Source organism: Larimichthys crocea, chromosome VII, assembly GCF_000972845.2.
Source record: "Larimichthys crocea isolate SSNF chromosome VII, L_crocea_2.0, whole genome shotgun sequence".
NCBI lineage: Eukaryota > Metazoa > Chordata > Actinopteri > Sciaenidae > Larimichthys > Larimichthys crocea.
In genome coordinates, this window is record NC_040017.1 from 21,271,582 (window position 1) to 21,295,364 (window position 23,783).

Here is a 23,783-nt window from a genome sequence, read left to right on the forward strand (position 1 = left end):
ATGTAAAGACAGTTAATTACACTCTGTGGAAAATATCAAATAAAATATATTCTATGAAATACAAACACTCCTCTTGATCTCTTCAGGGGGGGGAGGAGGTTTTATTTCATGCACCAAACATGTTTATTTATTTTAATTAAGAACCAAAGACAGACAACAGGTCGATAAGCGCAAAGCAACAGTTTCCATTGCAGGTGATTAGTCTGAGGTCTCGTTGAGAGCGGTCACGTCGCTGTAATAACGTCTGCATACTGAGAGGTGACGGTTCAATTTATCAAGCTCCTCACACACACACACACACACACACACACACACACACACACACACACACCCTCAACAGGTAGGACTGTTATTAACAAACGCCTCGGAGGGCTGATTAGTTAATTTAGGCTGCGCACGTGCGTGATTAGATGTATTAAAGACTATTAAAGCCTCTCAGCTAAAAACATTTAAATAAGTTAGAAAACTATCAAAGTGATGGAAGCACGAGAGCGAGATCCGCCTCGTGCACGGGACACATGTATGTTCACTACATTTAAAAACACACATGTGACACACACACACACACACACACACACACACACACACACACACACACACACACAGTGATGATCAGTGTTGTCGGACCACTCAGCTGCACCTCGAGTGATGCTGACAGGCTGCATCCTCCAAACTACCCGCAACATCAGAGCGCATCAGGTGCACACACACACACACACGCACCTCAAAAATAAAAAAAATCCTCCGACCTTTTTTTATTATTATCCAAAACACGTTGCGACAAATGTGCGCGCTTTATTTATTTACCGTGCGTGCACGCTGTTGAACGCAACGCGTGCCTGTCTGTCTCTGTCTGTCTGACAATAAAAAAGAAAAGAGGACGATTTCTCCAAAATAGTCCCCGGTTGAAGTGAGACAGTCTGAGCTTTAATCAAGTTTGTGAAATCCCTCCTAAAAAAAAATCCAGCTGCGGACAAACTTGTGCCATGTGCGCCATAAAAAGAATATTCTAAGAGAAGCTGGCGTTATTTCTCATATCCATTCTTAAAATGAGTGTGAGGCTGAAAAGTAGTTCAGCAGACTGAAATGATCCGCACGCATAATAAACCTAAGAGTAAGAACAGTGATGGTAAAAGTGTCGGCTGTCACAGTTTGTTCTTACCTTCTTGTCTCCTAACGCGCTCCGCTGATTATCCAGGCAACATCATGCTTACACATTTCACAGTACCCGCTCCAAACTCAGCCCTGCTCCAAGTAAGCAAATCATCACCCAGCCGCGACAGTCAAAGCAGCAGGGCAAAGACGAGACTTCCGAGCAAGACCTTCAAAATAAAACCTCGCCTTTTTTAAGAACCACGTGTTGGACTCAGGTTATAAGATGCAGTCTGTGTTGTTTTAGAGAAAAGGAAATGATCTGATTTATTAATGATGAGGAGGAGATGCACATTTAATAAATTAATATTGCAATCAAAGTTAAGAATTTAGGGTATTTAAAGCATTTATATTGTTTGCAACTTGATTTAATTCAGCCTGTCTGACTTTAAAGTCATAACTGTGTTAACTTTTAACTGTTACGTTGCTCAAATTGTTTCTTGTATTGTAAATATCAATATAAGAAGCAAAACTTAAGAAAGTAGCAAAAATCAGTTTAATAAATGCAGATTTTTAGCAATTGCAGTACAAGTCGTAAAAGTTGCATTATGTTTATTGCGTTAAAAGAGAGGAATTGCCTTAAATGTTGCGTTTCAATATGAGGTTAGACTTTAAAGGAAATAGTTTATTAATAAAAGAAGCAAAACTTAAAACAGCAAAAATGCAGATTTTTAGCAGTTGCAGTATAAATAGTAAAAGATGCATTATGTTTATCACGTTGAAAAAGAGAAAGTGCCCTGGTGGAAAGACCTTATCTTAAATATGTTGCATTTCAATGAGGTTAGACTTTAAAGGAAATAAAGTTCATGAATAAAAGGAGCAAAACTTAAGATAATAGCAAAAAAATAATATAAATTGCAGTATAAATTGTAAAATTATGTTTATCATGTTGAAAAAGAGAAAGTGCCTTGGTGGAAAGACCTTATCTGAAATATGTTGCGTTTGGAGATAAAGTAAAAGTTGTATTTTAAAAGAAAAATAAAGTTTGACTCATGATAATTCAGTTTTAATGATGAGATCTATACATTTCGTCTGTTCTTGCCGTCACAGAATCTCTCCTTCCAAAAAAAAAAGTGCAAGAGTCTTTGGTGTGCAAACAATGCTGAGTCGGGGGATGGGAGGCAGAGTGACATCTAAAAACTCAAACTTGTTACTGGAGGATAGTGAAACCTGCATTCCCTCCCACTGCACTCCACTGGACCGTAGAAAAGATTTGAGAAATAAAGAGGCTTGTGGCATCCCGGTCACTACAGGGCTTTAAGGCGCTCACCATGTGGTCAACTGAGGTCAAGCATCTGAGTCCACCCAGCGCTCCCCTCCCCCTCCAACATTGTTCAGTTATTGTTCTGTAACTGTTTTTCCTGACACGAAGCTTTTAAAATGCTCTTTCAAAGCATTTTTCACACAGCCGGGAATCAAATCCTTTTTCTTTCTTCTCCTCTCTTTAATGCTGACTTACAAGTAGGCCAGTGTAAATGTGTTGAGACTAAAAATGGAGGGACTGCAGGAATAAGCCTATAAAACACATGCGGGATGTGAGTTTTTAAACATTTACTCAGTTTAACTTGAGTGTACTCATTCTGTAGTATACAGCTATTTATACTAATCAGTTTGTAGAATGTTTTAAATATAAAAACATATGATGCTCTCATGAAATTAAACTACTATGAAATAGTTCAAATTAGCTCCACCTGGACCAGCTGCAGCGTTTAAATGTTCTTCATATGTCACTGCATCAGTAATAATTAGAACAGTAACACTGGAATGAGATACTTTGAGTACATGCAGTTGATGATACTAGTTGTACTACATGGTACTTTTGGATGTTTTGCTTGCAGCAGGACTTTTTAGTTGTGACTGTATTCAGCGATGGAAGAAAAAGTAACAATACCACAGTGTAGACATTTTTACTTAAAAGTTAGTGTAAATATTTTGATGCTAATACTTTTAAAGTACTCATTGTGCAAAATAAGACGTGATTGATCATTGGATTATGACCACTGACATTCATATTTAACCATTTTATTGTTGCAGCTGGTAAAGGTGGAGCTGATTCTAACTGCTTCACTGCCAGGTAGCTTTATCTGTAATCACACCCAAGAAAAAATGGCTTGAGTCTACTATTCAACAACAATTAACAAATTCTGATTTGCAGTGTCCAGTCTTTTTTTGAGGAAAGGTGTTGGTACCTGTTGAATAATGATATAATTGGCCAATTTACCTGTTCAAGAAATTCTATTAAAATTATTTATATTTATTAAAATAAACCTAATCAAACAGAAAACTACCTTTTTATGAGTTTGTCTGAATTTAGGCTGTCACAGTCATGATACGATCAGGTAGCATCACAACAGGGTCGTCATCCAATCACGATAACGCCGTTCCCAGTCTGTGGCTCGTATACTTATTGTATATTTAATAATTTAACTGAAAACATAAAATGAACACAATCATTTCTCAAATCTTTAACTCTTAAGTCGAGCCTCAAGTCATTTATTTTCTGTTGCAAGTCATCAAAACGGTGGCTGGAGTTGACTCGAGTCCAATGATTTAAATCTGGTAAAAAAGTAAAATGTCGTATGAAGAAGTAGAAAAATGGAAATACTCAGTGACAATAACCAAGACAAACAGACTCAGGAACAGTTTCTTTCCCAAAGCCATCACCATCCTGAATGCACACATGCACTAACATAAAATCTCATGTGCAATAATTGTGTAATTGCTTTTACCATTTGCTATGCAAATACAAGCAAGATGCAGCATTCACTTTTTATGAATGCCCCCTGATTTCTTTGTATAGCATCTATATTTTATTTTTGCATTTGTATTTATATTGTGGTTTTATCTTTGTCTATACTATTACCTATATTAGAAGCAGCACCTCGATGAAGCCCCCTGTAATTTCGTTGCGCTTACAGTATGTCTGTTGTACGATGACGATAAAAAGCTTTCTATTCTACAAATACCTTCAAATTGTATTTTAAGTTGTGAAGTAATGGTTGTGTTGTTTGAGTGACTTCTTCCTGAAGTCATCCCGGTTAAACACATCCAAGATGATCTCTGTATAAAAAGTAACACAGCTGCTACTTTTTGCAACAATCCCTCACATTTGTTTGTGCCCTTTACTTTGAAGGCCTCGTCGCCTAACATCCTGTATCATCCTGCCTGCCTGCTGCCACCTTCACCGGCTGCAAATCATCAGCTGGGAGACGTCACGGCTCTGAATGATCGCCCTCCGCTCCTCGGCTCTCCATCACGGGCTGCAATCAGAGACATCTACAGGGCATCTGAACTACTGACAGCCCACCAGGTCATGACCAGTTTGTTGTCCTGAAATAAGAAGCACAAACTGGTTAATGTGACGCCGATAGAGATCTAAACAGGTCACCCACAGAAGAAGAAGAATGAATAATATTGGGTAAGACTGGGGGCCAGGCGGTGAGTGAAACCGGATCCCGGGTCAGTGCCGGCCGGCTGTGGTTGTTGACACAGCACCGGTGTGTTGCGGGCTCATGTCACGATGCCACAGCTGAAAATATCAAACCCACATTGATACACAGCCTGGAAGTCTCAACTTTACTCCTGCACATGCATGCATTATGTAACACGTGTTTATTTGCTCCTCTGTCTGTTATGTCCAGCTCCAACACAACCTGTTTGCACTGTAACCTTTCTGTAAATAGTCCTCTGTGTGTGTGTGTGTGTGTGTCCATGACATGGCGAAAACAAAAGGAGGGAATACAAACACAGACGTTTACTGACATCCTGTGTCTGAGAGGTGTCACTACAAGCTGTGCATTTCTTCTGTTTTTGTTTTTGTTTTTTTAGTTAAAAATAATTGAAACTAATGACAAAAATGGGCCAGGACAAAATTAGATTTGGAAACCATTTCTTTTTTATTTTGTAAATGGGTTAAGCACTCAGACTGTACACAACAGATATTTTCTGAGTTTGACCCAATAAAACCAAAAAAAAAAAAAAAAAAAAGAGCATCCAGAGGAGGGAGCAAGGTGGTCTGCCAACCAGGCTGAGTAAAGCTGGTCTTCTTCTTCCTCTTCCTCCTCTCACATACTTCACTTCTCTCTGGGCGTTACATCTATTATCTATTTTATTATAAAAGTTTGATCTCCTGTTTCAGGTGGGACCACCCTGCTTCCTGCCAGTGGTATCCTCCACTTGTCAAGCAGTCGCTCTTGGTGAGTGATTATTTATTTTTTTTGTACAAAAAGACACAAACTGAAAAAAACAAAAGAGAGACCACATTACAGAACACTCGAATAACAACTGGGAGAGAGAGAGAAACGATAATAAAAAATAAAAAATAAACAATGTGTAGTAATGCCAGAACAAGCCCCAAAGGTAACACTCATGAAATCAATCCCCCCGCTCCCCACCCCCCCAAACAAACACGGGCACGTCTGCCTTGTAGTTACACGTTATGAAGTACTGACAGATTTCATGCCAAGGCTCAAAAACACACCTTCCTTCACTGGCAATATATAGTGCTGTGACCAGAGACTGACAGTTTTTATACACTACACGTGTTTATAATGACCACATTAGTCCATTTATCATACTTTTTCTTCTAATAATACAATATATTAAAAATCAAAAAAGAATAGGCTAAAATCTCTCACGACAAAGCTATGCAGATTATCATAGAAACCGATGACAAGACAATCTATCGACACACAGGCACAGTGCACAAGCTTGCAGGCAGGAAATGGAAAAGAAATCTTTTGTAGTTTTTAAATAGTACAAAATGTTTTTTCTTTTTTCTTTTTTTTTGCTTTATTTTTATTTATTTTTTTGCTTCAAAAAGCACAACTCAAACTACGAATCCAGACCTTTGATCTGCTTTAATGTGAGGAAGAAACAATAGCTATTGTAGTTGTCGCACCTCATCCACCCCCCTCCCTCAAATACGTGGCGTATATATTTAGAGCAAGATCAGAAGACATTCACTTGATTCGCGGTTCTTCATCCCTTTCTGCTGGCATTTTTTTTTGTGTTCAGTGAGTTGCCTTTTCTTTTTTCTTTTTTTTTTCTCCCCTCAAATCAAATTCAGTTTATTAATGAACATTTTGAACTAACGCTGTGGTAAGGCAGTGACAGACTGATCATAAAATGAGCCAAATTGGATCTGATCGTGCACACTGACGACTGTCGTGTGACTCTCTTTCCCCCTGCAGCTGGCTGTGGGTTAATCCTGCATGTTTGTTTATTTATTTATTTATTTTTAACAACCATAACAAATATGGTTATGATCCAAACATTGAACTCGGGCCTGTGTTTGATCGGTGCCAGCGTATCTGTGAGAGATGACGCCTCCCTGTAACGGACATGAAGTGAGAACATGAACCTTGTAAACAAAAACTTTACAACCACTTGCAGGTCAGACATGCAGAACAAGCTATTTAATGAGACCAAACAAAAATAAAATAAAAAAGAAAAGTTTTATATTTGAACAGTTGAACATGAAAATAAGAAAAATAATTTCTATATATTGTCAGGTTTTTTTTTTCTTTTTTCTTTTTTTACATTTCTCATAATTCAATACTTGTGCGCGATTGCAATTCAAACTATAAGCACAATAGAAAGTATAGAGTCTAATTTCATATATTTACCAAGCGATCAATATATAATAAGAGGTTGTTCTTAATAGTCCTGACTGGTTAAATAAAATAACAATAAAAAAATAAAATAAATCTCTTATGACCTAAAGATAAACTCCTCGGGTGTAGTAAACATTTCATGAATGGAACCAGAAATGAAGCACAGTCAAAGTGCGCTCTAACCAATCGACTCGCGTGTGTTGTATGTTTTTTTTTGTTTTTTTAAATATGTAGTTAAGGGCACTGGAAATCAAAACTCCTGCAGTGTTTCTCGCTTAATGCTGCTGCAAAAAATGTTTTCAAATCGAGCTGCTGGGGTGTTCGCCCCCCGGCCCATCATGCTTTGCTCTCGGTGGTATTTGTCTGTATGACACTGTTGTGTTCTGCAGCGATCTCCGTCAGGGCGTTTGATAACTCTGCCTCCTCCAGTTTGCCTTTCTCATCAGAGAAAATCTTCCTGCAATGGGGGGGAAAAAAACCGAGAGAGTGCAAAATAAGAAATCTATTTTTCTCTGCGAGAAAACATGAAATACTTCAGTCTTAACAGTTTTAAATATTTATTCACCCAATATGTAAAGAGACAGCATGTTAGAGGTCTTTTTACATATTTCTTCACCACCTCCACAACAGTCAGATAAAACTAAACACACTCGTGTAATTCATCCTGCCTCAGCTAGCCTCCCTGATCTAAAACAAACAGTGTTTAGCAAATATGATCAATTAATCAGTTTAGCTCTACTTCAAAGAGACTCTGGCACGGGAAAGAGCTCTGGGCTTGTGTTACGTGAGAACCGTGTTCATCTTAAAGCGGTGAAGCACAGTATCTACATCCTGCCTGCAGCTCCTCTCTCTCTTCTGCAGTTCAGAGCAGGAAAACACCGTCTAGTCTCTGTTCTCTTTAGCAGAGCTGCAGAGTTTGGTGAGGATTTAGGCAACATTCAGGGGGGAGCACAGTTACTGGCTGAGACAAAACATTTAGCCGTTAAAGCAAAAGCCCCTTTCAGACATGGAACATGTAACATAGCAGGTTTGACAGTGTTGCAGACACACGTAGGTGTTTGTTACGGCTTTATTCACACATGACAGGACTGTTTGCTTGTGCGATATTGCCATCTGGTGCACGAGAGGGAGTAGTGGCACAGCTGAGCCTGGAGAGTAATGATATCAACAGGCTTCGCTGATTGATTTTAAAACGTGTTTCCCCGTTCGACACTTTATTAATGAGCATCGTGTGGGGGCTTTAGAGGTGCAGCCTACGGCTATTTTCATTATTATTTAATCTGCAGATTATTTTCTAGATTTACAAACGAGTTGTTTGGTCCATAAAAGCTCAGAAAGTGTTGAAGGTGACGTCCTCGGATGTCTTGTTTTGTCCACATCTCAAAGATATTCAGTTTAGGGTCATACAGGAGTGAAGAAACCAGAAAAATATTCACATTTATGAAACTAAAATCAGAGGAAAAAAAAGTCAAAATTTGAATCGCTTCAGAAAATAGTTGGTGATTAATTTAATCGTTGACAACTAATCAGTTAATCCGTCGCGACTCCAGGTGGGACCCGTAATATCTGTTCAGACTGTTATTGTTTTGCCGTTTATTCTTAATTTGATCCATGCAGATTGGTTGTTGTTGGGTTTGTTGAGGTTCACACTGCAGGGAGAAAAAAATCAGTCTCTCTCTACTTCAAACTGGCTGACATGCAGTGTTTCCTTGTTCATTAAAGTGACTTAAGTTTCTTTGCACAGCAGAGCTGATTATTAAGTGATACTTTTGTTATGTGCATGTGATTTCTGTCTGTATCCGTGCCGCTGCAGCTTTTACACTAAGGCCGGGTTTTGAGAATAACTTTTAGATAGTGAGTTAGAAGAAGAAGAAGGCGTGGTGAGGCATCATAGGAGGCAGTGGGACACGAAAATGGGACAGTTGGTATAAATATGGGGCACAGTTTGAGACCGTCTCTCCTGGAAGATATTTATAGTGATGTAAACACAGAAAGTGACAGAAATAGATGAACAGAGATGGAGAAAGAGGAAAGAGAAAGAGAGATCACTTCTTCACCTCTGCTCACCTGGACAATCAGCACTCAAAGTCTGTCAGTTACGATTAGTCTGTCGGAGAGTTGTGGCGGGACGGGGGGTTTCCAAAGCTGTTCGACGATACGACTTCTGATGAAGCACGCTGACAGCTTTAATCTAATTCAGACTTGTGTGGAAATGTTTCTGGCTCTGACCTAGTTATATTGTCATCTTGACTTTTTACACTAACGCTAAGCGACGTGTTAAATTCCCATCACATCTATGTAACAAGGTGCATGTCTGAAAGGGGCTCAACTATTCTTGTGGTGAATGTTGCAAAAAAGTGGAGACCCCACAGTGTCACACACAAGCATAAAGAAAGAAAACCAGAACCATCATGTCACTCGACTATCACAATCCACAACATCTCACTAGTAATTATCCCAATGTCATTACCACAGTTTACCATTACAATATTTCATATTGTGTGGTCAATGGCAAGATGCGGTGGTGAATGAATGGGCATACAAGTTACACACTCGCACACACAAACACACAGATAAACCTCTAGAGGGAGCCGTACTCATCGTTGACAGGAGGAGCAGTCTTGGCCAGAGTCTCTGATGCCTCCAGAACTGGGCCTGAGAGGGGGAGGTCTGCTCCGTCTCCATTGGGCAGAGAGGGGGCAGAGGGCGGGCTCTCTAAGCTAATGAGGTCTGCGGGAGGCTCGGAGAATCTTTCTGTCCCGTTTGACAGCTCTAGCTCTAAATTTGATCTTTTGGGCCCCGCGTCTGGGGTTAGTAAGTCATATGTGTCTGACATTGATGTGAGGAAATCGTTTGAGACCGGCGCCTCGAGGCCAATGGGAGTAACGGGTAAAGGAGAGGGGACATCTGCAACTAGAGGAGCAGATTCTTCAGCGTCCGGGACTTTTAGAGCGCCGTGGATCACTGGAGGAGCGCTAGTTGTAGCTTCTTTGGCAGTGGGTATGTTATCGTCAACAGTTTGGTCAGCTGGTTTCTCATGTGTGTCAAAGGCAGTGAGGCTAAACCCACTGGGAGCTGGGGCGGTTGGATTTGAATCGGGGTCTGGTTTTGGAGGGGCAGTGGTTGAGAGAGTGGAGGCAGTTTGTGCTGGTGTGTCGGTGTCTAAGGCTACGGCGTGTGGCGGATTGGAAAGCTTGCTCACCGGTGGACTCGGAGCTGGTTTCTTGCCTTCGAGAACGGGAGAGGACGCAGCCAGTGGAGATACAGGGGGGCTACCTTTAGCATTCAGGGCGGCGAGTTTAGGAGAGTGTCTACGCTTCGGTGGTATCGGTGTCCCAGCCTTTTGAGCTCTAGTCCGTTCAGGCGTACAAGGCGGGGTGGTCTTTTTCTCCTGTTCTTCTACGACGTTACTTCCTCTTTGTTCTACTAACGGGGCCATTTTAGCTTCGACGGCGGAGGTGGAGATGACGGGAGTCGGCGGGGCGGTGTTCGACTCTGGCGTCGGGGCCGGGACGGGGGTGGGTGAAGGTTCTGAGGGGTCGTTGGCAGGGGTGGACAGGCTACAAGTGAGGGTAGTGGTCTCGCTAGAGGGGCTGTCCTGACCGGGGTCAATTGTTGCAGTGGCTGTGTCAGAGTTGGTGGCTACGGAGGAGAGGGTGTCCAGTGCCAGAGCAGCAGTGTAAGCCGCCAGCCTGAGAGAGCAGGGAGAGAACAGAGACACACAGACTAGACACCAGGGTGACTGTGACAGAGGAAGGGTGGCCCGGACGAGAGCATGCAGAGGGATTAGTTGGCTTTAGAAGTTCACACAAACATAGAGAAAGCAACTTAAAAAAAAAAACAGCAACTAGTAAGCCTAGTGAGAAAGAGAAACAAAGAAAAAAAGAAGGCGTCATGCTGTGAGTGAACATTAAAGGATACATCCCATACACACACCAACATGGAGTACGCTGACTAGGAAAACTAATGTACTTTTAAAAAGAGCACCAGTCTTCCTGCAGAAAACTACAGCACCACGCAGAACCACCTGTACGGGTTAAACAGTACCAGCGACATCTCATGCTCTGTAATCTAATTTTTCCCCAGCCTGTTGATGTGAGAGATGGGCTCGCTGAGGTTGTCAAATGGCTTCATGTGAGTTGACCACACTCGAGAGAGAGAGAGGACAAACGCCTTTCTGTGTCTTTAACTGGTATTGCTTCAACCTTGATACAATGAGACAGAAAATCTCCAGAGGCTGGAGAGGAAACACAAAGTGCAATAATCCCTCTCAGAGGGAATAAAAAACAGAAAAGCAACACGGCTCAGTGGACTCCACTTAAGAATGACCTGAACATTTTTGTAATCGTTTCAAGGGGTCGAATTTTTTAGTCCTGTTGAATAAGATAATTATTCTTTGAAGTGGAGTGCAACGTACACTGGCTTAAAAAAAGAGCGATAAAGAAGGCCGTGTGCTGCGTGTCAGGTGTTACTCACTCTGGCTCTGTGAGAGGTGTGGTTTCGTTGGGTTCTGTCGGCCCCGCTGCGTTATGATTGGCTGTGCACTCGTCCTCTGTTCTGACTTCTACTATCGGCTCTTTGGACTCGTCTTTCCTGCAGGACAGAGAGACAAAAACGGCAACAGATGATGTCACAGAAGAGTTATCATAGCTATAAATTCTGTGAAGGTCATCTTTGGAGAAGGGTGAAATCTGAGGCAGCCGGACCTGGTTGTAGATCCGTGATGTTTACTCCATTCAAGAGCTTCTTCAGTTCTGACATTTTCTAAAAGGAAATAAAGGACCCCTGACTGTTGATTACTCAAGATGAACTCAGATACTTACTGACGCTTATAATTCAAAAAAGGCAAATTATACAAGGGCTGCACTTAAGTGAATAAAAAGCAGCTCTGGGAAAAGGATGCTTACATACCAGAGTGAGGTAGCTTCATGTATGAGAAACACTACTACTACTGAGTCTACTTCTACTAACTCTCTGTTTCAGATTCGGGAAAATCGGACATGTTTTTATTTGTGTTACCCCCCAAACAGAAATCCAAATTCACTGGATCTTAGCACTCCTGCTGGAGGAAGTGTGGATTGGTTTCGGCAGACCATGAGACCAAAATGCTGACTCCACAGGAACCTTCTTACTAACATAATCAACTGAATGACTCCTCAGCTGTAGAAGGAGATGTAATAAATACTGGGGTTACAATCATCTAGATGTCCCAGATCTGTTCACACAAGAACTAAAAATAAGTGTTTTTTATATATGAATACATAAATAAAAGCAGCAAACGGTGATTATGTGAATCTTTTCATGCAGCCCTCGAGTCGGCTGACTGGTGAAAAACTATACGCGGCTGTTTTTAAGTGGGACTGCTCGTATGAAACTTGGACTGAATCGATGCAACCTCCCACTCCGAATGGTTCGAAGCAGCCTTATTGTGCACATGAGAATATTCCTTCAGTGCTTCACTTACAACTCAGCATCCTTTTATATTTTCACTGAAGGAGAAAGACACTCTAAAAACTTCATCTCGTTTATGGACCCGTTTTATTGATTCATGTATTTTTTCTGTTCCAGTGGAAACTGACTGAGAGGACCATAATGTTTGATTCTACTCTTGCTCTGTTTTTCTTAATGGAAAACTCTTCCCCAGTTATCTCTTCCTTCATCAGCCTAAACATAACCTTCAGGTAAAATCCTTTATCATGCACAATCCTCATTAAAGGCCTTCTGGGAAATGTAGTCTTTAATTTCAGTAGAAGTACAGACACAGGAACAAAAAAGAAATTAGAACAACTTGATGTTTGACATCAGTTTTCTGCATCTATTATTATTAATATTTCTTCTTTATATATCCAGATTACATGTTTATGCCAGATGTAAACTAAGAACAATATTTACTTCCTCTTTAAGCTCTGAGGGGAATATGCGGTTAAACGCTCCACTATGTTCACCGACTAGTCGCTAACTTTCTCTGACTGCTGCCTGGTGCTGGACAGCTTGCTTGCTGAAAACAGCTGTCTGCTGTGACTAGAAACAACGCTGCTGACAGCAGTACGGCTGAAACAAAACTAAAAACAAATCAATCATCAGAAAGCTGCAAAAAAAATAAAAAATACAAGCTTCAAGTGAGCTGCAGAGTCGGCTGATAAATCTTGTTTTTCACCTCACACACAGACATGTGATCCTTAATATAGAAATATTTGATTAGAGCATCTTTAACAACATCTGTTGCCAGAATAAGATGCATATATGAAAGGTTTCAAAAGATTAAACCTGAACTGCATAACTAGTGCCGCTGATACTCACATGAAAGCTGCCTTTCCCTCCTCCAAGTTGTGTCCTTTGGTCCCTGTGCCGGACTTGCCACAGAGACACATGATGAGGCCGCATTTGTTGACAAAGTAACAGGTGACGTCCACAGCCAGCAGCAGGAGCACAAATACTACAACAAGGATCCCTGCCCAGAGCATGATGCCCATGGAGAGCGCCGCTTCATCACCCAAATCTGCCAGACACGAGACAAGAGGAGGAGGGGGTGAGTGCTGAATAACTGTAGCGTGACACAGTTTTAGAGAAACAGCCGTGAACGACTAAATAAAGTGCAGCTATGCTACTGTAAGCACAGATAGTTCCAGAAAACAGAAACAACTCACCTGCTATGAGCACCGATATGCTCAAGTTGCCCCAGCGTGAGTTTAGATGGGAGTGTGATGTGTTTGTGAAGACCGCTGTGTTCGATTAGTGTATAAATAAATAATTAAACGCAAACATCTGTGCTTTAAGAAGGAAAAACCATTCATTTGGTTATTAGAAAGATCAAACCAAAGCTTCGACATAGTGCTGCTAGTTACCCGACATGTTCTACGAACACAAAAAGGCGATGATGTATCTTCACTGTTTGTGTAAAGTCCGTTTTAATTATAGCTGAAGATTGCAGAAACATAAATCTTTAGACACCAATAATTAACAGGTCATCGACATCTGCTAGAATAAAACACCCTCTGATATAAATGTATAAAAACAGATATGCTTTGAATGATATGATACACATTACATGCATGAGAAACATCTGAACACGTGTCAGTAATCCGCACAAAAATAAGTTTCCCTTACGATAAATTCTGTATACAGCTGGTCAAAGTGTGCCAATATTATTATTACAAACATGTTTGCAGTTAGGAGTTTCTGTCTTCACTCGTGTAAACGTTAATGTTACAGACCTTTACAGTACATGTGCATCATTGTGTGAGCGATTAAAGAATATAATACAGTGTTTATGTAAACGGACAGGCCCAGCACAGACTTCTTTCTGATCTAAGTGCTATTTTAATACAACCATTTCAATTCCACTATCATTACTGTAAACTGGCGCTCCTCTCTGTTGTCTAGTGCTGATGACTGGCTGTGCTAATGCTGAGCAGAGTGAATCTGTAGGAGGCGGAGGATTTCCACTGCCTTCGGTTCAACGCGTCTGTCTGGTCTGTTCTCAAGCTACGCAGCATCCTTTATCTCACCCACAACCAGAGACACGTCTGTCATGGACAAAAGTCTGTTTGAAGGAGTGAAAGCATCCAGAGAGACAGCCAGGCCAGAGGAAGGCAAACTCATCCTCTACAGTTATGGTGTGAATTTCCCTCCCCACGAGAACTATGAGAGCAGGAGCACAGTGATGAGGGACAAGATGAGTGATACCGAAGTGCATGTCACAGATGAACAGCCCTGAGTGGCTGAGGGAGAGAGGGGGTGGAGGGAGAGGGGGGAGGAGTGCAGCACAACCCCCGAACACACCAAAATGCACACAGGTCAGGACGAAAATGTTCACGTGGTCCACCGCACCAATGTCCGGGACCAGGCAAGAGAGCAGGAACATTGAGAGAGAAAGATAAAGAGAGAGAGAGAGAGAGAGAGAGAGAGAGGAGAATAAAGGAAGAGGAGGGTGGGGAAATGAAGGGAAACAAAGAGGAAAAAAAGAAGGGTGGGGAAAACAGAGGAAGAGAGAAAGTGAAAAATGTGTCAGGTCTGAAAACCAAAAGTGAAAAAAACAAAGAAAAAAGAAACTGATTTCTTATATTGAGGGAGGAAAAAACAAAACAAAAACACAGCAACACATCAAAGCAAAAAAGGCACAGCACAAACAGGAAGACTACACCATGTTGGCTAGATGGTGACTCAGTGGTGGGTGAGTGGGAAATGCTTTAGATTGGAAAATGAATTAGAAAAGAAGTGAGAGGAAGACGTAATGGTCTGCTGCAATGCTTCGGCAGTGTCTAACACCTAAAGGGAATCTGACAAGCTGTTTGGTTTCTGTACGCTTGGTTAAAAAACCCTCTGCTGCAGTTAGGACCTGGAGGTACGAGTTAATCAGCGGTTATCAAGGGTCAATTTAAAAAGGGACAGACTATCCACTCTAGCTGCTAGCCTAACAGTAAACAAAGCTAAAGAAAAACTACAGTTATTCAGAGGAGATCGTTTCATCCTCTGTGGGAAGAGCCTGTCCCAGTTCTGCGAGCGCAAACTCAAGCTCATTTAGCACGGGCTGTCAGAACTTTTAAAAGGCAGAAAATACAGCCGGAAAATCATTTCTGGCTCGCCGCCATCCAGGAAATATACTTTATTTTTTCTGTAGATTTATTTAGCTGTCATTCACCGTTCAGGGCTAGAGAGTTTAAAAAATAGAACGTGACGCTCTGCTTTTTGAGCTTTGAGTTTGGCTCCGCAGTTTTCTGGACGTTTTTAGTTTAGAGTTTAGTGCGAGTGACCAGCGGGAGGGTACCTGGGATGGCATCTGGCTCTGTGGACGTCCTGAAGGACATGGACGCCGGCTGCGATTTGCCCTTCTGATTCTCTGCCACCACGTACACGTTGTATTCGGTGTCCCACTCCAACCCGCTGAGAACAACGTAGTCACTGCCGCTGGGCAGCCGGATTTCTTGTTTCCACTCTGTTGCCTGTAGCTACACACAGATTTACAGGACATACATTAAGGGCAACTGATGATTTTCATTACTTATTCATCTGCAGGTAATTCTCTTAAATAAATCAGATAATTATTTATAAAACATTATAAAATAAAATAAAAAAATGGTCATGATCTTTCCTCGAGGTGTCTGCTCTTGTACGTGATTAATCAGTTATCAAAATAGTTGCAGATTTAGCTCTTGTACGTGATTAATCAGTTATCAAAATAGTTGCAGATTTATTGTCTGTTGATCAACTTTTTACATTTTAAATCATGTTTATGTGCAGAACAGCTAATACTCACTGGCTTATAGCGGACAAGATAATGTAAAATGGGCGAGCCGCCGTCGTCCTGCTTGATCCAGCTGACTTTGAGGGAGTTGCCTTTGGGTTGAAGTGCCCCTAGCAGTTTAGGAGGATTGGGATTCCCTACGGGCACACACAAGAGCACAGATGGAGGTTATTTAAAGGCTTGTTTGACAGATGCAGAGAACTACAGGATTATTTTATTGAAGGAAGACTGTCAGTCCAACCAGTACCTTTTTAAAAAGGTAGAGCAATGACAACAACCCTGATTAGAAACAAAAATGACTCGAGCTTGAAACCGGCCTCTTTGTTGTTGTCCTTTTTAAAATCACTCGCCCTTCCTTAATCGCTCACCTCAAGATAGCATGTCTAAAGACTAATTACCAGATGACACACAGCCACATGCTTATCTGATTCAGTTGCTGACTGACATTTCAGTCAATGAGAAATCAGCCTTCCTGCAGCCTCGTATGACCCTGAGGGAATGTTTACGTGGGATTTTGTTGAATGGGCTTGCTTGTAAAGATTACCACATGCTGTGCAGAACAACCTACTTGGAATGCTTTAAACGCTTTCCCTTTCTAAACTCATAAGACTGATTTCCATAATCAACATTAAACACTTCACACATAACACGCAGCGATAAAGTCAAATAGAAATGTATCAGATGGCAGCAGTAAGGCAACATTTATTTATATAATTGCTTTCTTTCATTCTCTGTATCTCTTGCAGACAAAGTGTCTTCAGGGCACACAGACTACAGCCTGTCAGACTCAGCAGGCTAATATAATTTGATGATATTTATGCCGTCTAGCTTTAATGTAAATGTGAAACTTCTCAAATTTGGCTACATTTTCCTTATATGACTAATTGCAGGCAGAAATCTGCAAGGTCACTTTTGATCCTCTATTGATCTTTGAGAAACATCTTATTCACTCCTGTTATATTTTAATTAAGAAACCGTGCCAAAGCACGCCGCTTCTCCTTTCCAACAGTTTGATAAAAATGTCTATTGTGTTTGCCTCCTCAAGTCTTGATTATAGTAATGCATCGTATTCTTGTTGAAGCCAAGAAGCTGTGGCACGTCTACAAGAAGTTTAAAATTCAGCTCACGATTAGATCTACATTAGATGCTGGCTTCAGTACGCTGGCGTCCTGTCAAATTTAGGATAGAAATGACTTGTAAGGTGTTTGGCTCCACCACATGATCATTGGGTTGCTGATCACAAACACGTTCTGGTTGTTTGTCACTCGAAGCTGAAGACTCACGGTGACCAAGCTCTCCCAAGTTTTGGTCTCGTTCCCAGGGTCAGATCAGCAACTCTGGGTGTTTTCAAATCTCATTTCAAGAACTATTTATTCTTAAAAGTACTTGATGCTTCCTCACCCTAATTTGTTTTTATTCTTTACTATTTATATCTTTAAATATTTCTTCTTTTTTGTAACTGTAAGGCACTTTATAACCAAAAGAATAATTAAACAGACAACAATAAAGAGGTTAAAAAGCAGTCCGCTTTAGTTGATCTAGACTTTGAAGCATGGGATTCAGGGTTAACATGATTAACAGTATGGAGGAAACAATGCACAGGGTAGCTACTGCTCTCAGCATGAATACTGAAAACTCTTGATTGAGAACCAGAGCGAACACAAAAGGAACAATTTCTGCAGAGAGCTTGTGTAGACATTGATTATGATGCTCCAGTGATTAGAGGAAACTGTTCATTTACACACTTGATTTATAGCAACACATCCTTTTGAGGAGGAGTGGTAACATCCCTTTAGGTAGCGAGCTATCAATACCATCCGAGTGATGCTGATTTTAAACACTCCTGACTGTTATATATTACCGTGAAGACAGCTCTGGCTCTCTCTCATTTATCCTGCTGAGGCAAATGTCTACATGGCTGATTAATAGGATTGAGGTAGACAACGTATTACATGATTGCATAGAAGCGGTTAATGTGTTGTTTAAACTGTTGGGGATTCTGCATGTGCGACAGTAAGTTACCTTCTGCAGGGTGGAGGGGGGATCATCAGAACCATGCAAACAGTCACATGAAATGACAACACGTGAGAGGCAGAAAAAGACATAGATACAGGTAGGGGACAAAAATAATCACAACAAAGCAAACTCTGTTTGGGAAGTAGACGTCCAACAGCTTTATCCTTTTTGACTTTAGAGACTTTATAATACGCAAAGCAACTAATTAATCAATGCTGATGGGCCCTAATCCAAATGTAAACATCCCCAAATTACACCAAAGCTGGAGCCAGAGGGGGAATGTGCATGAGATCTGGCATTAATTCATAATACTGTCATTAAGCCAATTAATTCATAAGCCATGAATTTGTGAATATTCATATTTGGATAAGACAGCTGCCAACTCAAGGAATGAGTACAATCTACAGGTCACAGCCACACGAGGTCACAGTCTCTAGAAAAAAAAGACGTATACATTTTTCTACAGCGCTCACAGAAGCAGCTAATCAGGAGGGATGAAAGGGTTATCCTGTGGGGAGAGAAACAGCTACAGCAGTAACGACTAATCATCTATTATCCTCGCTACAGAACAAACCTGTGTCTTCAGAGAAAAAATTAAAAATGCCGTCTAGGGACATAAAAGAGAAAATATCAGGCAATCAGAATCAGTTGTCTGCACGAATGACTGGCTGAAGTCTCTGTGATAACACTTTGCTGAAGAGTTTCTGACAGAAAAGAAGAGGAAACACAACAGTTTATATAATGATTGTCACATTTAAGGTTAGTACGACAGAGAGAGAGAGAGAGAGAGAGAGAGGCAGCACACGTGAAACTGAAAGGCTGTTTTAAGACACAAAGCTGGCATGATGGTAAAATCGTTTTTTTTTTGCGGGAGTGGATTTCATGGAAATATTCCAGCAAAGTTACTGTAGTCTCAGTCTTTAATTATTAAGTGCCATTACAAAATGAGAACTAAAGATTTTCTGCTGTCTTTAATAATAAAAAAAGTCAATAAATGCAGGTTGTTATATTAAAGACAACAACATTTATTGATTTTGTCATAGAATTAAATTAAATCATGTACGTGATCATGTTGTGTTATTGATCCCTCTAACCAGTTAAGACATGAAACGCTCAAACGGGCGATGGATAATTAATGAGAATGATTTTAATTGCAAAAATATCTAACAGATGCTGATTTGAGTGGGATTAAATTAATAACAGGAAAGCTATTTCTATCAAGTCTTTTTTTTTTTCCAATTCAATACTGAACAGCATTTCAAACCATCGAACATGTGGAAGATGAAAAATAAAATGAGAGCTTGAAGCACTTACTTTTGCCTGACGGATACAACAGACAGATGAGCAAATGGATTAAAAAAAAACAAACAAAAAAAACATGATTAAAATGATAAAATGAAGCTATGAGGAGATAATCAGCATGCAGACAATGTTGAATGATGTCCAAAATTATGAGTCAACAGGCACATTGATCATGAAGCCAATAAGGAGGAGCGGTTTATTCTTCCAAAAACATGCACTGCCAACCAACAGAGGGGGCTAAAAACTAAATAATGAGTTCATGACTCTGAGGTTCAAAGGGATAACTCGTTGATTCATATTCAAATTCATAGCTTGCAAGCACATAATTAGAACAAAACGCTGTGAATGTGTGGTAAATGGATCCAGGTGTGAGCTGTGATGAAATCAATGTGGAATTTTAATGTGTTAAATAGCAACGTCGTGTTAAACCAGTCAGATCTTTACTTTATTTCCCAAGATTCGAAGGTCCCTCCATGAAAACTAAATACACAAAACAACGAGGTCAGTCAGCGAGTCAGTTCCTGTTGTCAGTTTTACTCGGTGACAAACTTGGACGAGAACAGACTGAGACTGAAAAGACGCCGCTGGAAGCTTTTGTGAGACTGTCCAAAAGGCCTCAATGCTGGACTTGTGTGTTGCTGTCCAGCAGCGTACAAACTCTTCTGTTCAATGAGTTTGGGATGGACAAGCACAGAAAGGGCTTCTTGGAAATATATGTTTGTGGAGATACGGGTCAAGAAGGTCTGATAAAAGCTTTAAAGTGTGCTATAAACTACGACACTTACGGACAGGCTCCGTCTTGAAGACCTCAGCGGGGCTGTTTTCACCTTCGCCCTTCCCGTTGATCGCTGACAACTTCACTTCGTAGCCCGTCTCTGGCTTCAGGCCGGTGATAGTCACCTCGCCGGCGGAGCCTGTTACAGTATATCAGAGGCAGTGCAAACCCTGGTGAGAACACCTTGATAACTTTGATTAGCGGCAAAACAAACAGAGGCCCTGTTCAAACAATACATGCATGATTAATTCCCGCACAGGTAAACACTGATTAGCTCAACTCTCATTTCATTCCAACAATGTTTAAACAATAGATAAATCTATTTAGAAGATGGTCCAAGAAGGTCTAAAACCAGAAACAGAAATAACTGACAGCTGTTTTAAAGTCATCATTTTAGAAATAATATTGCTACTGTTTATTTACTTATTCATTTATTGCTTAATCACTGAGGGTATTTGCACGCTTGTGCAGACAGTAAATGTAATGCTTTTTAAGACCTCAGCAAAGAAATGTAATACCTTTTTCCACAGCTAAACTAATGCACATTAATGCTGGCTGATGTGTTTTAAATTAAAATCACTCAAATTAATTATTAGTATTTTTATAATGCTGACGGTCTATCTTCATATGTCTAAAACAAAACCTCACATACTAATTTTGTTGGGATTTGCGTACAATTCTCAATCTTTTCCCACCAAAGTCTTGTTTTAAAGTTACCGTCTTGGACTTCGTAGATCCTCTGCACCCAGCTGCCCCTGCCATGAGTCCTCCACTCCGCTCTGTATTTCAGGACGCGAACACCTCCGGTCGATTCGGGCTCCTCAAACTGGATGAGTGCTGTGGTGGAGAAGGGTCTCACCTCGCTGATGGAAGGAGCTGATGGCACCTCTGGTTAAGGGAGGAAATGCGGTGTGATTACAACAGAAACTGTAAGATTGCAGCATGCCAACGCTGTCAGACTCCATTGTTCCATTACGCTAACAGACTGAGCTTGCAGCTCCTAATAGATCTAAATGCATCTCAGGGCTCTTTCAGCTATGTAAGAAATCTATGATTTGTGACATGAATGCTGTTTCTCTGGCTGCAAAGAAAAATAAAGGCAGGGAAAGCATCCAAAAAGCTCCTGTGTTTCAAGAACAGCCTTGGATGATAATGATAACTGCACAAAGACACCCACAGAAAATAGCGAGCTGCTCGTTTTGCTTTTGATAAACCTTTGAGCTGGAAAAGAAAGATTTTAGATACATTCAAACACTTTGCAGTCAGTTAAGCCGACGCTTTAGAGGAGCAGCGCCAGAATTACAGTTCATGGATGGACGAGGCAACAGCTATAATGTTATGTCAAAGTTTAGGTAGTGCGTGGCAGAGACATCTACTGAAATGAGTATGCTAAACAAGTAGAAAGAGCTATCTTCAGCACATACTGTGCTGTAATACCATCTGGGCCCCTAGAGGAGACGGTGATTCGCTCTAACACCTGGAGTCAGGCTGCATTCTGACGGCAGAAAGAGAGTTCACAGTTTTGAATGTTTTAAACATTTGGGATTAAAAAGTAGATTAATCATCAAATATCGCTTCCCAAAAGTGTCTGCAGCAGCAGAGCTCTACCGAACGACTTCACATCTGTACTAAGAAAAAAAAAAAAAAGATAAGACTGTTTGGAGAAAAGTAAGAGACAGGAAGCTGGAGTTGCTCGTCGTCTTGTGGGCAGATCTGACAAAGAATGAAATTACGATGCAGTTATTTCATATACGAATGCTCCATTTGAGCCATTTATTGCAAAAATATCAAATCTAAATCTGTTTACTTTGTGTTGCTGTAACGCAAATTTGTGGGCTCTGTGATTCATAATTACTCATTGTCTACTGAGAGTTTGAAAAGTTTTCTATCATTTCTTTTGGACGTGTGTGTCATCATCACATTGACGGTGGTCGTATATCGCTCTTTTAGTATGATGCATCGTACAACGGCTGATCTTTAAAAGGATGCAAAGTTAAGACTTCTGAGACTATGACACCCTAAATTTGGGATTTGTGGACAATGTGCCTACCTGTAATAAATTGACAATGCCTCATTAGTCACGTCTAATGATTGAAACAACCTAAGGCGCTCTCTACCTTAATGAAAATGACAATATTTGAATGATTTAACCCAATGAGATTGGCCATAAGTGCGTTCTGGTGACCGTGGGTGTGAGCAGAGTTCTGTATTGAATCACTTTGATCATGGAAATGAAAAGACACACTGTGATTACTGTGGTTCTCCATGTTCTGCCCTGAGGTAAGAATGTGGTGTTTTCATTCATTACTTCAGATCGTGTCTTCAGTGGACAGAGCGGCCTTAACCCTCTCCGTTCCATTCGTCTCATCTGCTGGGGGGATATGCAGCCTGTTGTATCAGCTGGTGGTGAGTTGGCGTTATAATGAAGTGTTGTAACTTTGATGAATTGCCTTTTAATTCATAATGCACAAAACCCTGGACGTGCACAATAATATACACTGTTCTACATTTCAAGTGAAATCCTCGGAGCCGTAAAACAACCAGAGGGAAGGAATGTAAATGAGCTGATGTCGGTTACATCGCCTTTTTCATCTACATGTATCATCTATCTGCACAAACACTGCTCTGTGTAATCTCTCATTGTGTTAGATGTTTTGGTCTAATGTGTTTTGAATATGAGTGAAAAATCTGTTCCTGAAGCCCGAAGCCGAGTGCGTTCCCCTCAATCCAATTTGTGCGCAACAATGAAATTTACGTTAACTACTGATTATGTTATTTGTTCTCACTAAACTGAAACGATCTAAGCGGTTATAGAAAGCATACCCGCCTACACGAGACGTCTCATCATTATCGTTCATCACGTTGAAAAATCAGACATAAATGTGAGACAACATAGCGCTATGAATCACAACTGACCGGCCTGAATGAGCAGGAACTCCTTGGACTCTGTACCCATCTCATTTGAAGCAGTGCAGTTATAGCTCCCAAAGTCATTTTCGGACTCGGGTGTTATCTGGAAGAAGAAAGAAAGAAAAAGAGGCAAATAAATGAAGGGCAGTGTACCAAAACAGAAGAACAGAACTTGTGTGTCAAACACTCTGAAGGTGACCTTTCGGTTTGTCCATTAGAGTAGCCTATTTTTATTTGTTGCTGTGAGCTTTCCTGCTGCTGAATTATTCATCTGATTTTTTTTTTCCCCCTACAATGGAGCTGAAAGAAAACCCTTCACTTCAGGTCTATGCTCATGAAAACTTGATGACATAAGAGGCGTGTATGTGTGTGTGTGTGCGTGTTTGTTTTACGGACTGTAAATCATGTATTTCTCTGTGTGTGTGTACCTGAAGGTAGCTGGATAAAGGAGTTCTGAAGATTTTAATGTTGGTGGTGTTGGAGTTGGGGAGCTGCAGTCCATCTCTCAGCCACACAATAGATACATCACTGGGATGAGCCTTGACCTCGCAACTGATATTTACGGCGTTTCCCTCCCAGGTGTACACAGCCACTGCACCGTGGATCTTAGGAGCATCTAGTGAAAAGAACACATTTAATACGGTTTCTGCAAAAACATTTCAGGCTTTGTGGTTCCTGAATGAAGAAGTAAAAGTGGAGTTTATAAAGGCTTATTTTATTCAGTTAAAAAAAGGTGGATGAGTGGCAATCTTGTTGTAAAGTCATTTTT

At 40.8% G+C, this 23,783-nt stretch overlaps 1 protein-coding gene and 1 long non-coding RNA gene across 16 annotated transcripts in view; one reads left to right on the forward strand and one right to left on the reverse strand.

The window, feature by feature from the left end:
• The first annotated feature begins 4,576 nt into the window (after positions 1 to 4,576).
• Positions 4,577 to 23,578, forward strand: LOC113746089 (uncharacterized). 3 transcript variants are annotated; one of them, XR_003462591.1, is made up of 4 exons: positions 4,577 to 5,348; positions 20,895 to 21,033; positions 22,418 to 22,510; positions 23,449 to 23,578. It is a non-coding gene; the product is annotated as an uncharacterized LOC113746089 (long non-coding RNA). The 3 variants fall into 3 exon arrangements; XR_003462593.1 differs by lacking the exon at positions 23,449 to 23,578 and adding an exon at positions 22,620 to 23,009 and having other exon boundaries at positions 20,895 to 21,013; XR_003462592.1 differs by lacking the exon at positions 20,895 to 21,033.
• Positions 6,160 to 23,783, reverse strand: part of ncam1b (neural cell adhesion molecule 1b) — a 66,990-nt gene continuing 49,366 nt past the window's right edge. For 5 of the 13 annotated variants that reach the window (XM_019266349.2, XM_027280454.1, XM_019266350.2 and 2 more), the window contains 11 exons: positions 23,443 to 23,630; positions 23,021 to 23,117; positions 20,822 to 20,992; positions 20,115 to 20,243; positions 18,034 to 18,036; positions 16,024 to 16,148; positions 15,535 to 15,715; positions 13,068 to 13,266; positions 11,244 to 11,360; positions 9,365 to 10,459; positions 6,160 to 7,224 (listed from right to left, as the gene is read on the reverse strand). In XM_019266349.2, coding sequence (XP_019121894.1) covers positions 7,104 to 7,224; positions 9,365 to 10,459; positions 11,244 to 11,360; positions 13,068 to 13,266; positions 15,535 to 15,715; positions 16,024 to 16,148; positions 18,034 to 18,036; positions 20,115 to 20,243; positions 20,822 to 20,992; positions 23,021 to 23,117; positions 23,443 to 23,630 — 2,426 coding nt within the window. In that variant the 3' untranslated portion in view covers positions 6,160 to 7,103. Of the gene's footprint in view, positions 7,225 to 9,346; positions 10,460 to 11,243; positions 11,361 to 13,067; positions 13,267 to 13,538; positions 14,489 to 15,534; positions 15,716 to 16,023; positions 16,149 to 18,033; positions 18,037 to 20,114; positions 20,244 to 20,821; positions 20,993 to 23,020; positions 23,118 to 23,442; positions 23,631 to 23,783 lie in introns of those variants that run through there. The other 8 variants (XM_010736689.3, XM_010736688.3, XM_010736687.3 and 5 more) reach the window with 6 other exon arrangements.